Source organism: Pinus tabuliformis, chromosome 1_1 (genome assembly GCF_031772625.1).
Source record: "Pinus tabuliformis cultivar Carrire ecotype Pingquan chromosome 1_1, CPIR1, whole genome shotgun sequence".
Taxonomy (NCBI): Eukaryota; Viridiplantae; Streptophyta; class Pinopsida; order Pinales; family Pinaceae; genus Pinus; species Pinus tabuliformis.
In genome coordinates, this window is record NC_142297.1 from 843,497,914 (window position 1) to 843,513,129 (window position 15,216).

General features: G+C 33.7%; 1 protein-coding gene across 1 annotated transcript; it reads right to left on the reverse strand.

Annotated features, from left to right (window-relative positions):
- Positions 1-648: 648 nt before the first annotated feature.
- Positions 649-14,601, reverse strand: LOC149216814 (putative CoA ligase CCL7). The gene is made up of 6 exons (XM_089392857.1): positions 13,479-14,601; positions 7,997-8,186; positions 2,581-2,726; positions 1,406-1,473; positions 1,167-1,269; positions 649-942 (listed from the first exon to the last, which is right to left on the reverse strand). Exons 1-6 carry the CDS (start codon positions 14,541-14,543, stop codon positions 829-831), a joined length of 1,686 nt encoding a protein of 561 aa, XP_089248983.1. The 5' UTR covers positions 14,544-14,601; the 3' UTR covers positions 649-828.
- Positions 14,602-15,216: the final 615 nt, after the last annotated feature.

Below are 15,216 nucleotides of genomic sequence, written 5' to 3' on the forward strand. Positions count from 1 at the left end.
GGGCATGTTAAGGTCCTACCTAACCCCCTAAATAGATAAAATAGATTGCTATGTATAGAGGTCATTAATATTAAGAAAGACATACGTAAATGTGAAAGCAATATTTGTAAAAGTGCTTACTAGAAGGTTCCACCTACTAAAAAATCTATTCTTTAGAATGTTCCTAAGAGGTAGATGGAACTATAAAAGCCATGTTATAAGATGTCTTTTAAAATATATTGTAATGAGAGCTCTCCTCATTGGATGTTGTCCCCTTTATCATTTTACTCATGCATCCTCCAATTTAATGATAAAGAAGACCACATGTAAACAATGTTGTTTACACTACTTAAAATCTATCCTTAATAATTTTAAAGTACAAATAAACTAAATTATGTTTTCTATAACAATTACTTTTATATTAAACAACATTAACTTAAACAAGGAAAATATAACCATAATATTTACAATATTCAAGATCATATTTTTAATAATTTTTAAGTTGGTTGAAATTCCTTTATACGGAGAACTAATTTTTATCAAATACCATAATTACATTTTCTATATTTAATATAAATCATATTTATTAATACTAAATCTATTCATTTTTAATGGAGAGTAATATATGAAATTATTTAATATTTAACATTTTAAAAAAGTACACAATTAATTGCATTTTCCATATACATTCATAAACAATACAACTATTTATTATGTTAATGCTCTTCAAGAATAGAGAGGCCAAGAGGCCATTAACAATAAGAATGGGGCATTTATGCCTATGAGACTTTAAAATGGGCTTTACATTAATGTTACAACCATCCTTGAATCTTATAGATTTTTTTATGGTTATAACTTTGATTTCGCCTTTGCAACAAGCTCTCGTCGCAGAATCTTCCCTGCAGAAGACTTGGGTATAGAGTTTACAAAATTTATCCTATGCAACCTTTTGTATGGCGCTACCTACACAAGAAAAAAAATATCAAATTATGTTAGAACCATATCCTTACCCTGATTAGTAGTAAATATAAAATTTCTAGTAACATTTGATTGGTAAAACTGACAAAATTATATTAAGTAATTTTAACTAAACAAAAAGGCTTACAGCATGTCAATCTGAGAAAACCTATATACTGAAATATGATCATAAATTCCATTTAATTATTCACATCTTATTTTCTTATTACCTGCTTGGCTACGTAATCCATGACATCTTTCTCTGTCAAAGAGCTTCCAGGGCTACGTACAACATATGCTATTGGAACCTCTCCAGAGTTTGGATCAGGAAAGCTGCACCAAGGAGTTCACATTACAAAGTAATTTACAAATTTTCATGCTATTGTTTTTCCTTCTGCATGTCTAAATGTAACTCAAACACCATATTAAAAACATAAAGGTATCAATGGAAACTTAAGATTTCACATACGGAATAACTCCAGCATCTACAATTTGGGAATGTGTCAACAACAATGCCTCCAACTCAGCGGGAGCAACCTAATGACAAACCAGTCAAATGTAATCGTTAGCTTCACATGCCTCTAGAAAAGCAAATAGATTTTCATATATATTAAAGCCATAGAACAAATCATACAACTAAAATTGCTTAGAAAAAACAACTCAAGAGTCACCACAAACCTGAAAAGTCCATCTATATATATATATATAAACTACCTCCCTATCCCCAACACAAAAGTCCTATTATAAGGTATAATGTTCAAGTATAATGCTCAACACATTATATATGTGAGTGTTTTGTTATTACAAAATTCTGACTTACTTCTAAGTGTAAATATGTTGTTTGTATGGGAGACCTCCAACAATGACGAAGGAAAATTGTATAATTTGGGTGTTTTATAGGTGTGCTTTGAAAATATGGAGATAATGGAACTTTATATATATCTCTATGAGAGATCATACTTTTTAAGTGTAATTTTTTAATTTAGTTTTTTTTTTATCTACTATGTTATTGAAAGTGGTTGAAACAATATTCTATTGTAAGACTCACTTTTATAACATGGTTGAGTATGATACTTTTGAGGGCCCTTCCAAGTAGTTTTTTAATCATTTAACAAGAAGTTCGGGTGTAATGCAACATGTATAGCAATTCTATGTGTCTTAACCATTCGTTGAGTGGTTTGGGCTCTTGACACTATTGGCCCAAAATTGAATAGTCACCAGTTCCTTATCTTCCTATCACTCCTTTGTTCTCATTATACTACAAAAAGACACAAAAACATGATTTTGTTAGAATTTCTCTTAACATTACCTTTGAGCTTCATGGTTGTAGCTTTCATAATCCTAATTGCTAGGGATACTCATGTTAGTTGGAGAAGAGCTCAACAAAAGTGAGAATAAATTGTTTAGGTGGCAGTGGTGATTATATTAATAGTTGCCCCTGTGTTTCACCTTGCAGAGCCTTTTATTATTAAGTGCAAGTTGGGGAAATAATATTAAACATATAATTTATTCCACATATGACTATCGCTGGAAAAAAAATATTAATCACAAGACCAGATAATGCCTCCAAGATCAATATCAAGTATATTCAATTAACACATTGTAACGTTTTCCATATTTTACGCTTAAGAATATAGTGATTACCTGGTAACCTTTGACTTTGATTATTTCTTTGATACGATCCACAATATATAAGCCTCCATCCTCATCAAAGTAACCCATATCTCCAGTATGTAGCCAACCTTCCTCATCAAGTGTACTTTTAGTTGCACTGGGATTGTTAAAGTATCCTGCAAGTTACATAACTTATCTCAGATATTTTCGAATTTGATGCTTTTCAGAATATCATAATTTTAAAAACACTACACTGGCTAAAATACGAACTTATATGTAGAGTAGTTCAACCTAGATAACATTCTTGAATTGCAACCAACATGGTTAGATTACATTTTATATATTTTATCATAATGCACACTATCTTCATCAAAATAACATTGTTAGAATGGATGTCTGCCACTTGGGCATGAAGCATTTAACCAGAGCGATACGCGAAGCATTGTAATTTAACATCTTTAGCTTTTAAAAAGGATAAAATACCAATGGAATAAACGTATTTCTTGGATAAACATCATATATTGATAACAACAAAAATAATAATAATCTAATTTTTAAGTTATACTCAAGCTTGACACTAAAATGATGTTTAAACTTTCTCGTATAATGATTTGGCTACTAAAGTTTATGAAAGTGTACATGTCTTATCTTTTGAATTTGAACTTGTGATCTCTTAAAAGAAAATAGATTTATTAACCATTAGGCTCACTCAAGTTGCAAATTAGAGATAAAATGTAATTTGAATAAGTTTATAAGTGCTCATTAATGTGGTTCAAATTATTCTCTAAGTTGATAATTTGACTTTTCAAAGCTTGAGAAATAATATATATGGGTTAACATGTTTGCAGTTGAAGGAAAGACAAAAGAAAATATAACCACTTCCCATGGGTATATGGTCTAGTGACAAATGCCAGAGGATCAAACTTGTGTTAACATTGAGATCCTGGTTAAAATCTCCCTAGGTGTGGATGAGGCCAAGTCCAAGTCCCACTTGATTTTAATTTTTGATGGCACAAAAGCTCACTGAAGGACAACAAGAAGTTATTATAGGTAGATTTTCAAAATCTCTCTCTCTATATATATAAACCAACTAAAAGCTCATTCAACCTATCCACAAAACAAAATAAAAGGATACTTAAAAAATTCATTTAAAACCACATGTTTCCATGTTCATCTTATGTTGCTTTTGGATGCCATAAGGGTGAAATAATGAAAGATAAATATACAAATTAAAAAAGCCATAGTAACCCACCAAATAATTGAACAACTCAGAAGAGTTTTCAAAGAAAATTTGATCTAGAAAAATCTCAAAGCCAACTGCAGAATGGCATAAAAGAGCATATGGATGACAGATAAGTCACTGTTGCAAGAATAATGTAGTTTCCAATATCACTCTTGCAAGAATAATGTAGCTTCAAATATCAGACTTTTGCATTTGTTAGAAAGGTAGTGAGTGGTGCAATTTTTAGATATGTGAAGGTCGTGAAACAAAACTAAAAAATAGATTTCCTACTAAATAAAATCCTCACATATGTTGAGAAATTCTTCCATTGAGTTTGAATGCGATATTGAGAAATTAAACCCTACATGGAGATATTGTTAACTCTTAAGTTTTCTGCATCTGTGAACTTCACAGTTGAGGATTTATCACAAGCGAGAAATTTGCTTGATACCCAGGTTTGAGGTCAGGATAAGGTTGCTTGACATCCAAGAAAAGTGACTTTTAGGAGCCCGTTTGATCTGCAAGTCAGGTGACTTTTGTTTTAGCAATTTTCAGTGATGATTGCATGGTTGTTTGATCAACATGAAACCTAAAATTTTGACCAGTACCTGATCATGGCTTTTCCTGGGTTCATAACAAAGATTTATGTTGTGTAGATTTGAAGGATTTTGAAGACAGTAGTACAAACTTTGTCCTCCATGACAATTTTCAGTCGGTTGTAGATAGAGTTTGCATAGGATGAACAGAAGATTTGCATAAGTAGTATCAGCTGGTGGGGTTTTGGATGGATATTCCTTCTTTTGGACCCTGATCTCAAATTTTCATGCCATGGGTTTTCACATCAAGATGGGTGCTATATGTGAGACTTTTGTTGATGCTTTCATGATGTACTCCAAAGTGTTTTATTTTTCGATAAGCTTGTCCTCCTATTATGATTTTAGAGTTTGGCATACACATTCAATTTGTAATCGTGCCTCCAGTTTGTAATGTACATTCAAATATAAAATCTGCCTATTTAAAATTTTCCGCCTTCCATGAGAGATGACCCTGTGTACAGGGAGCATCAACAGCAAATGCCATGTTCGTCGTGACATGAACAATTGTTTGTCACAAAAACTCTTCATGGAGTTTAAGTTGCAATTATCTTTAATACGTTACTGTAGCATTAATAGTGAATTGTAATTATCGTATATGTAAGTCAAACTAGTAAACTTGAGAAGGATAACAGTGCTAATTATTTTATAATACTTGGCTAGGTTAAACACAGTTAATGGATCTGAATCTAGATTGTAAGCATCCTCAAAAGTTGGATCTTTGGATTCTCCTAGATGCATTTGCTAAATAAATGTCAAGAAGACGACGATTCTAGAACAATTTTTGGGATCATTGAGACCACCTCAGCCTGCCTGCATATCCTCTAAAAAACTGACATTGAAATGCCAAAAACAAAAAAAAAAAAAATTACCCCAAAAGACCCTGCTATAATTATTCTAGAGTACTAAAGGTGGAAATTTCCAGCATTAAATAACACTCCTTACTCTCATTTAATGGAGCCTTTCTTAGTTCACTGCTGGAATTGTTCCCATCCACTAATGCTTGTTGTCCTGCTTCTATAATACCTACTTCAACACCTTTAGCAACTATAGTGGTTCCTCTTGTCCTTTATCACTCACTCATCTTCATCAAATCCATTCCTCAAATTTCACCTTGCATTTGACTCCTTCACATGCCAGTATATATAGCACATCGTGTACATCTTCAACAACCCCACTAGGCATTCCAAATTGGGATTGTTTCTTGTCCTTTCACCATGTGTATGTTGTCATGTCTCAAAGTAACTGTCCTTCCTTAGACTTTCATTCATCCACTGAGGCAAACCACTCTGTTTTTTTCCATATGGCAGCTGAATCTATATACCATGCCTCCTTAGATGTATTTTTGACAACTGGTGAAGTAATAGTATGTATGATCTCTCTTTTCTTCCTTTTTTATACTATTACTATCATGCTCCTTTTCAACATAACTTCTTAATGCCTTTTAGGTTTTGAATGAGAAGAAAACATACTAAGTTTTCTTGCAGTCCTTCTCATCATGACCAAGCCCTCCACAATAATAACACTTAAGCCCTCCACAATAATAACAATAATAACACTTGATACCTAAGATGAAGTTACCCTTCTTTGAATCTTCATGCATGATGTTGCTTTTCTTTGGCTACCTCCTTCTTTGAATCTTCATGCATGATGTTGCTTTTCTTTGGCTACCTTTTTGGCTACCTCTCATCTTCTTTCTGGCCAGAATTTTGCCTCCCTCTGTTGTCATCTGTCATCCTTTGCTGCATAGGCATGTTCAAAACATGCCTTCTTCCTCATAGAACTTAATCATTTTCTCCCATAAGAGCATCCTCTTGGCCTATGAAATGTCAAGGATAACCTGAGACTTGCTACAACACTTGAAAATATCGAGGAAAATTATTAAGGGTTATAAAGGCAAGTCAATTACAGGGAGAAAGTGTAATAGTGTTTAACCAGTAGAATATGTTGGTGTAACCACTCACTTCTCATTAAAGCCCCTCGTTCACACTTCTGATTGTTGGGGCAGATCTTGGAAAAAGAATAAAGCTGGGGGAAAACATCGAAGAGAAGTCATCATGACCCTATAAGCAGGCCAATTGGCAATCCCAGCAAGAAATGGGTGACATAGGAGACTTTTGTAAGAAAGTCACCGACAATAGACCTGGACACGACAATAAAATGGGGCATAAGACTCGGGGGACAAGGCAGGTGGGGGATTTGCACCAAATAACCCTTGCAGCATGCGAACATTTGCACCAATAATCAGAGCATCGAACCGCAATATCGACACAGGCAGGGCAATCCTACACTTGCAGAACCAACAACTTGGTACAGCGTGTTAAAAATATGACCTGTGAAAACCAACCAAGATAGACAGCACACTTGAAGCTTGAACACCAGAAAATTTCCACCTACCAAACGCGATGAGTAGCAGAAAGCTTAGCTAACCCCTCAGTGCCCACAGTCCCAACCCATGACGCGCCTGCAACAACTTAAAGCAACATGGCAGAAGGGATCAAAAAGCACCAAAACATGAACACTCAGGCCCATACAGGGCAACCTCGCCGGAGCTGAAAGAATGATGGTTGAGTCCGCTATCCGCATGAGAAATAACAGAGTAAATACCTTGTTGGACGAGAACCTGCGATTGAAAATCTGTAGCCAATAATCTCGAGGAATGACAAGAGATGTCCTCAGAAAATCCAGCATTGAAATTTTTTTGGTGTATGGAGGGAATATATTCGTCTCCTTCCCAGGATTCAAAACAGGATTGGATGATTCCAAACCGTTCACATTTTTATTGTCAATGCCTACACCCTTTTTTCTGGTCTGTTTGTTCTCCCTACAACAGCTAAGGTTTACAGGCCTCATGACACCTAATGCAAAGCAAAACATTATATGACAGTTTAATTTTGAGGTTATAGCTGATTCAGATATTATATATTAAATGGATGTTATAATATAATAATATTGTAATTTTAAATTGAGTTGGAGATATTTGTTGTTATTCATTGTTTTTGATGTATGTATTAAAATTAGTTTTGCTTGGCTAAGAGTTCGTCTTCATAAGATATAAGGATAAATTGGAAGTTAATGACCAAGACCCAATTTGATAGATTTTCCATTATTATTATTATTTGTAAAACAAAAAATGTCCAAAATTAAATTCAAAATATTAAATAGTATATACAATAAATCCAACTCCAATGTTATAAATAAACTCTTGTTAGTATTATCTTTGATACCAGATAGATGTTTAAGGGAATTTAAAGTTTATGTTATAAAAAAATAGAAAACAACATTAATATGTAAATCTCTTTTTTATTCATTACGAGAAATAAGGAAATTGGTATAAAGTTATAATCATAACATTTATCAAATATTTTCAAACAAATTTAACACTGGCAACATATTGGTAGTATCTCCTCTAAACATCTACCAATGCAATTGTCTAACAAAGTGTGTTGCCAGTATCTCCTCTAAACATCTACCAATGCAATTGTCTAACAAAGTTGAACATAGAAAATGATAATAGGGAAAAACTTGAAGAGGTAAAATATTTCACAAACTATAAGAAATATGAAAGGCCATAATCAACATTGCATCAATATAATATGGACATGCAAATTTGCGTTTGAAATGTATTTACCTGGCATAATATTAGGCCCACGAAACCACAACTCTCCTCGTTGATTAGGAGGAAGAGGCCTCCCTGTTTTTAGACTTACAACTTTTGCTTCAATGCCTGGAGCTAATATTCCACCTGATCCAAAGTGAATGTTCCTTTCTTTTTGAATTCCCAATGTTGCAATGCCACAAGATTCAGTTAAGGCGTAACCCTGTTCCAACACCACATTTGATTCATTAAAAATTCAAAATAATTGTTGAAATATTCTTTTCAAATATATACCAAACAAGCCAACCGAGTAAAGGGAAAGTAAGTTTCTCTCATCATCCTATAGATTTTACTTATTATTAGATAAACATCTTGGTATCACATTATTGAATATTGATTTAGGACCTTGTTGGTTCACTTATGCAGAGTTGATGGTTCATATTCACTAATTATAATTAACTACTATTTTGCAACAACACAATATTTTCATAATGGTATTGATATTTTGGCAATAGGAAATTTCTCATCAAAGATATAAACTTCTTCATTATTTCTTCCACCACTTAGAAAAAAAGTCAATTTTAGAAAACAATATGATTTTTAGAAGATATAAATTTACAAAGAACACAAGGATAACTACTTGTTTGATACATAAACATAAAACATAATGGTTGATTCAAAAGAGAGATGATTTTCTAGTTGTAGCATGTTTAAGTACTTAGATAATGCATTCTTCTTCTTTCTAGTGAAACCTTAGGTTTGTAAAAAAGAAAAAAAAGGAAAAAAAGAATAAATAACATACAAAATCAAGAAAGATTGCAATAGAGACCTAAACTACAAAAGAAAAATTCACAAATGTTCCCTCGACAAAATTTTCAAACTAGGTACATTTTCATAGAACCCAAGTTTTACAAAGTAGGTTAAAACTTAAAAGTCAAATTGACCAACACAATAGTAAGAAGGCGTCAGTTCATGAGCATAATGTAAGAGCGAAGTGCATAATGTGAGGGTTACACAATTCATGATGTAGACAAAGAGTGACATTATGGAAGTTGGTGGTTAATAAGCTTCATGAAGCCTCTCCATTGATTTGTGGAGATTTTAACAATGTTGAATCTCAAAAACATAAGTAGGGTTTTTTTATCTTCCCCATTCCCCCAAGGCAGCAAATAGCTTAGAACAACCTTAAGGCCAAATTTAAAATGTGTAACCCCAATAAATTGGTCAACAACAATTCTCTTTAATTATGGTTCACCTTCCTTAGTTTCTAAAAGGGTGACAAAAGAATCTTGAAAAAAATAGATAAAACCATGTTGTCGAAGTAAAGCTACTTCTTTTTTTAGCATAAGGGTAGAATGTCGATGCAAGTACTGGGTGAGCCCACCCTTTCTAATCACCAACCCATTTTTTCTCAACTTTTGAGGGCTTAGCCAAACCCAGGACTCAAAACACAAGACTGCTATTAAACATGTCTCATTCAAAGTAAGCATCTTGCATTGAAGTTATCAAAAGGATTTGGAATTCGATGCATTTTCCTAGAGGTGATAGAGGATGGGTAATCTACTTGATAAGATCTCATTCAACATGTCACTACCTTTCTCTGTGTCTATGGGAAGCAACAAGTGACATTCATAAGAAGAAATATTAAGGCTATAATAGAGGATATGGAGCCTAGTGGGTTAGATCAAGTGGTCGAGTGCTATGAATTAAAAGTGGGAAGTTGTAGGGTCAAGATTTTGGAACGACTTCCTCTATAAATATTATGGGCCTCACTCAATGTGCCTATTAGGTTAGGTTGCCGAAACTACAAATAGTCAATTTACCTTGTGTTCCATCTTTGAAATGAGGGGAAATTCCTAGTGGGTCTCCCCTGGATGTGCATTTCATAAAATAAAAATAGAGAATATGGTGTTGGTTTCAAAGGACTTGCACCTTGTCCGCTTGGGGTAGCTCAATTGGCAATGGTTTTCGAAATGAAGATTCACCAAACCGGATGTCTTGGGTTCAAATCTTGTGCTATCCCTTCCAATCGGGGTGAGAAGTTGGACATGATGAAGATGTAGTCCTACCAAGCTTACAAAAAAAAAAAAAGTTACACCTTTTCCCTGTAATAAGTAGTTATAGACTAGAGAAACCAAGTTAGTACATTTTCTAATAGTCAAAGAATCATACAAAGCAAGGGGGTTTCAAATATGAGCTCATATGCACTGGCTAAAGATGGGTGGCAAGTTAATGAATGCCTTCTTTAAAGCTATAGCCTCAAAATAAATGGTCAAATGAATCAAGCCCTTAACACCCTTTAAAGGAAGAATTACAAACCAATTTGAAATGGAAAGGGAATTTTTTAGTCATTACAATATATAGTGTTCCATGCTAAAGGAATGAAAAATGAAAAGAGGGTGGACATGCAAAGTTGTATTGATGTAGTCCCTCGAAAGTTGACAAATAAAGTGTAAAACTTATGTAACCAAAATTGGACTACCTTGAAGGAAATTGTTGATGACAAGTCCCTAGGTCTCATGGCTAACCATGTGAGCTTTGCAAAGTGACATGGGATTTTGTGGGCCTTAATTTGCTCTAATTATGTACAAAATCCATTTAGTCTCAACCATTGAGGGATCACATCAATAAGGCGTTGGATTAATTTCATCTCAAACCTCGGGGATACTAAGCTAATCATGAACTAAACTTGATACATTAGAGAAATTTTGAGGCCTAACTGTGATCCTCCGAAGGCAAATAATAAAATAATAGTTAAAGTATTAAAATAAGAAATTGATTTTTACAAGGTAAAAAGAATACTATTTTTTCATCGTTACTTTGACTTGTCTCCTTATATTTACTCATTTACTCAAATTTAAAGCGCAGGCACTTTGGATATGTTTGATAGACTCACAAAGATATGAACTTAAAATACATAACAAAAGAAACATTTCTTTTCATGTATTTCAATTTTTTCTTATTATGGTTCTATCAGAAGTATGTAAAGTCCACATCCAACAAGTGCCTACACTTGAAATTTGAGTAAACATGTAAGAAGATATGTTAAACATATGATTAAAAAGGTAGTTGTTTTCCCTTCCAAAACTATTTAGCCTTATAGTTAAGACCATCATCTTGAATCCTATTGGTTATTTTAAGGTTGATGTTAAAAGCACATTTTTTGTTTTGAGACTCTTTTTTAACCTCACTAATTTTTTAATGACTCTTATTAATGTTTCATATAAAATTTTGGACAAGATCCTTTCCTTCACACTAAAGCATATTTGTTGGAAATTATCAAGCCTATGTAGACTAACTTCCTTAAGTGAATGATTTATTATGGATATGTAATCATAGGTTGGGATGGTATAGAATGGAGAGTGAGGCCAGGGCTAGAGTCTTTACTCATTAAATTTGATTTTGAAAATGCATATGTTTAGGTTGAGTGGTGGTTGATAATTGTAACATTAAAGATTTTGGAATTTTGATCCTTCTTTGTTAAAGTGGTGAAAACCTTTTTCTAAAAACCACCAAATGTATTTTCGTTAATCATCCTAAGTTTGAAGAAATTGGTCACTTTATATCAATCCAGTAAGGTTAGCCCTTAGCACTTGCCATATTCATTACCACAGCAAAAGCCCTTGGCTACTTCTTGTAAAACATAATAAAGTAAGCCCTTATCAAAGGCACATCAAAGATGTCTTATTTCCTCACAACTACCAACTTGTAAATAGGCACTTTGCATATAATTGTTTTTTTACCATATTTGAAAAAAAAAAAACCTAACATTGCACACTATTATGGATTATTTTTTCAATATAAAAGAGAAAGGTTGCTTCTAAATAGAGAGGAAAAATGCGAAGATATTAAGAATATTTTAGGGTACTTTTGGAAATATGCTAATTAAAGAAATAATTTTCATAATTCACATTTAATGTGATATAATGTAGAGCGGAAATCTATGCCGGCATAAATCAACGTTGCTCGTATTTCAAAGTCATCGAATGAAGAGTGCCGCTCATATTTCAAGTCATAGAATGCAGCGTACAAACAATATATAGAGTTTAACAATTCAAAAAATGTTAGATAGATGGAATTTTGAAAATTATATTATAAAATATATTTAAATGTAAATATGAAACCATAGGTATAATAAGTGAGCCAGTGATTTATAATATAAAATTTAATAAATAAAATACAAAGCCATTATCTTTATTTAATCTTAAATAAATAAATAATTGACTGTTTATCTAATCTATTTAATAGAAATAATATGAAATTTTAATGCAATAAAAAAATAAAAATACATTATATATTTAATATTAAATAAATAAATGATTAACTTATTATCTCTTTAACTTATCTACTTAATAAAAATAATATAAAATTTTATAAGATGTTGATAAATAAAATTTTAGAAGTTAAATTATATAATTAATAAATATTAAACATTAGATATAATTACCTTTTTCATCTTATTGTTTAATAAATGTAATATGAAATTTAACAGATAAAAGGAAAATACCTTACATATTAAATATCTAAAACAAATGGATACTTTACTTATTATTTTTCCATCTTATTTATCTAATATAAATAATATAAATATAATAAAATGTTGATAAATGAAATTATTTTAATATAAATAATATAAATATAATAAAATGTTGATAAATGAAATTATAAAATACTAAAATATATTTAATTGATAAATATTAAATTAATTAAAATGCAATAAATAAAATGAAACATTACAGATTAACTTAATTTTTTTCAACTAATTTATTTATAAAAATAATATAAAATTTAATAAATAAAACTTAAAAACAACATCAAAGCAACAGGGAACAATTGTCCCGAGGTGACAGAAGTTGTTTCTAGCAGCACAGAAGCCAAGGAGTGTGACGCAGAGCCAGCCAGTGTCACGCAGAGGAAGCCGGAAGCTGCACAGAGCCTCGAATAGGCCACCGTTCCTTACGCAGAGGGTCAGAGGACTGACACAGGGCTTCCCACGGCTAACACAGACCCATCTGGGGTGATGCAGGGCCAGCGTGAAGCAGAGAGGGGCTGACACAGTTCACAGAGAGGCAGTTGCTGGGGTCTAGAAGGTTGTAGAAATATTGCAGAATGGAGTTGGTGAGGTACTGTAGTCAGAACAGTACTTGACAGAGCAAGGCCAAAGGAGTTGTTACCGAGGGTTTCTAGCTAAGGAACCTGGATCAACAGTGCAACTGCACAAGACGATCAGAGTAGGGGGCATCTCGACGCAGAAGGATTTCCAGGAGGGAAATCAGGACTCAGATGGAGTCCAGAAGAGAACTTCCCGTCAAAACAACATCGTTAAAAATTCTTTCATGTGATTTCTACCCAAAAAACCAAAAACTCTACTTGATTATGAGTCACAAAAAAAATTAAATTAAAAAAACCACATAAATTTATTAATACTTAATATCGGGCTGGATTCCATGCATTGGAAAAAGATAATATCGGGCTGGATTCCATGCATTGGAAAAAGATGGAGCTGGATGTGTACCTGAAGTATTGCAGCATGCGGGATTATTTTGGCGCACTCCTCCATGATATCCTTTCCCAGGGGCGCTGCTCCACTGACAACCTCCTTCAGAGAAGACAGATCATATCTTGCCACCATCTTCTCTTTTGCAATGGCAATCACAATGGGTGGCACCACAGGGAAATAGGTCACCTTGTACTCCTCTATGGCCTTCAGCATCCTCTCCATAGTAAATTTCCCCACTGAAACCACAGTATTTCCTCTCTGAAGCTGCGCATTCGTTATCACAGCCAGCCCAAAGACATGAAACATAGGAAGAACACATAAGACTGTATGCCTCTCACCCTTCCTTTCCTGGTCACTGGTCACCATTAAAGCAGTTGCAATGAAATTCCTATGGGTTAAAACCACCCCTTTGCTTGCCCCAGTAGTCCCAGAGGAAAACAGCAGTGCAGCTGTCTCTGTCTGCTTGATAATGACATCGGGTGGGTTCTTCTGGGCACCCATGGTTAAGAACTCAGAAAATGAAATAATGGGTGAGTTGGGGAACCTCTTGTGACATAGATCCCCCCCAATGACTACTGCAGGTAAATTCAGACCCTCAACTTTATCCCAGAGCTCTGTGACAGTAATGATGAGCTTGGGTTTTGAATCCCTGACTTGTTTAGCCACTTCCATGGCAGTATACAATGGATTCACAGTAGTTGCCACAGCCCCAATTGAAACAATCCCAAAGAAACAAACAGGTACATGAATGGAATTAGGAGAAAGTAACAGCACAACGTCTCCCTTTCTAATACCCAACTGGTTTAATCCACTACCCACCATGCTTACCTTGTCTTTGAATTCCCTGAAACTCAGTTTCTCCCCGGAATCTGCATCTGCCAGAGCTAATCTCTGAGAATAGGATTCCAAATTTCTGAACATGAAAGAGACCATGTTGGTATTCTCATCCTCTGGAAATTTCAATGGTGGCCTCAGGGACCTGAATATTCCATCTTTCCCATACCCGGATCTCTCTGCAAAATTCAATGGTGGCCTCACGGACCTGAATATTCCAACTTCCTCATGCTCGGATCTCTCCATCTCAATTGCGTTGGATCGTCTGAAATCTTGTATCCAGTAGTAGGCCTGAGTTTCCTCTCAAGGCGAGACCATCGGTTATATATATACACAAACTAACACTCAATACTATACTTTTCACTTTCACGTGCCCAGGGCGGTGGTCAAGGCTCATACATTAGTTGAGGTAATTCTCAAATTTTGAGGTAATGACAAAACTAAAAATAATTAATATATAACACAAAAAAAATTTAATATATTAGAGTCGGGTGGAATTTGGAACCCAGTCCAAATTCGACGTTTTTAGCCTTAGTCCGTTCCGTCTTGACCGGAGGCAGAGTGCCGAGTTGACGCGGCACTTCAAACAATATCTCAGTGGATGAGTTGGAGTGCATGAATCTAAAAAAGTGGGCATCAAAAAGTTTTCTCTCAATTTTCTTCAAATATTCAAGAGGGGAGTGGAATTATTTTTTGAGAAATTTTAGATTTTCCGTTCTCTAAATATAGTGGATGTGTTGGAGTGCACTTCCGCTTTTTATGCGAACGAATCTAAAAAAGTGAGCTATGACTTCTTCGGTCATTTATTATTTATTATTATTTAAATCTAAAAAAGTGAGCTATGACTTTTTCTGTCATTTATTATTTATTATTATTTAAATATCAACATAAAGTAAATTCATAAAATCAAAAAATTCCT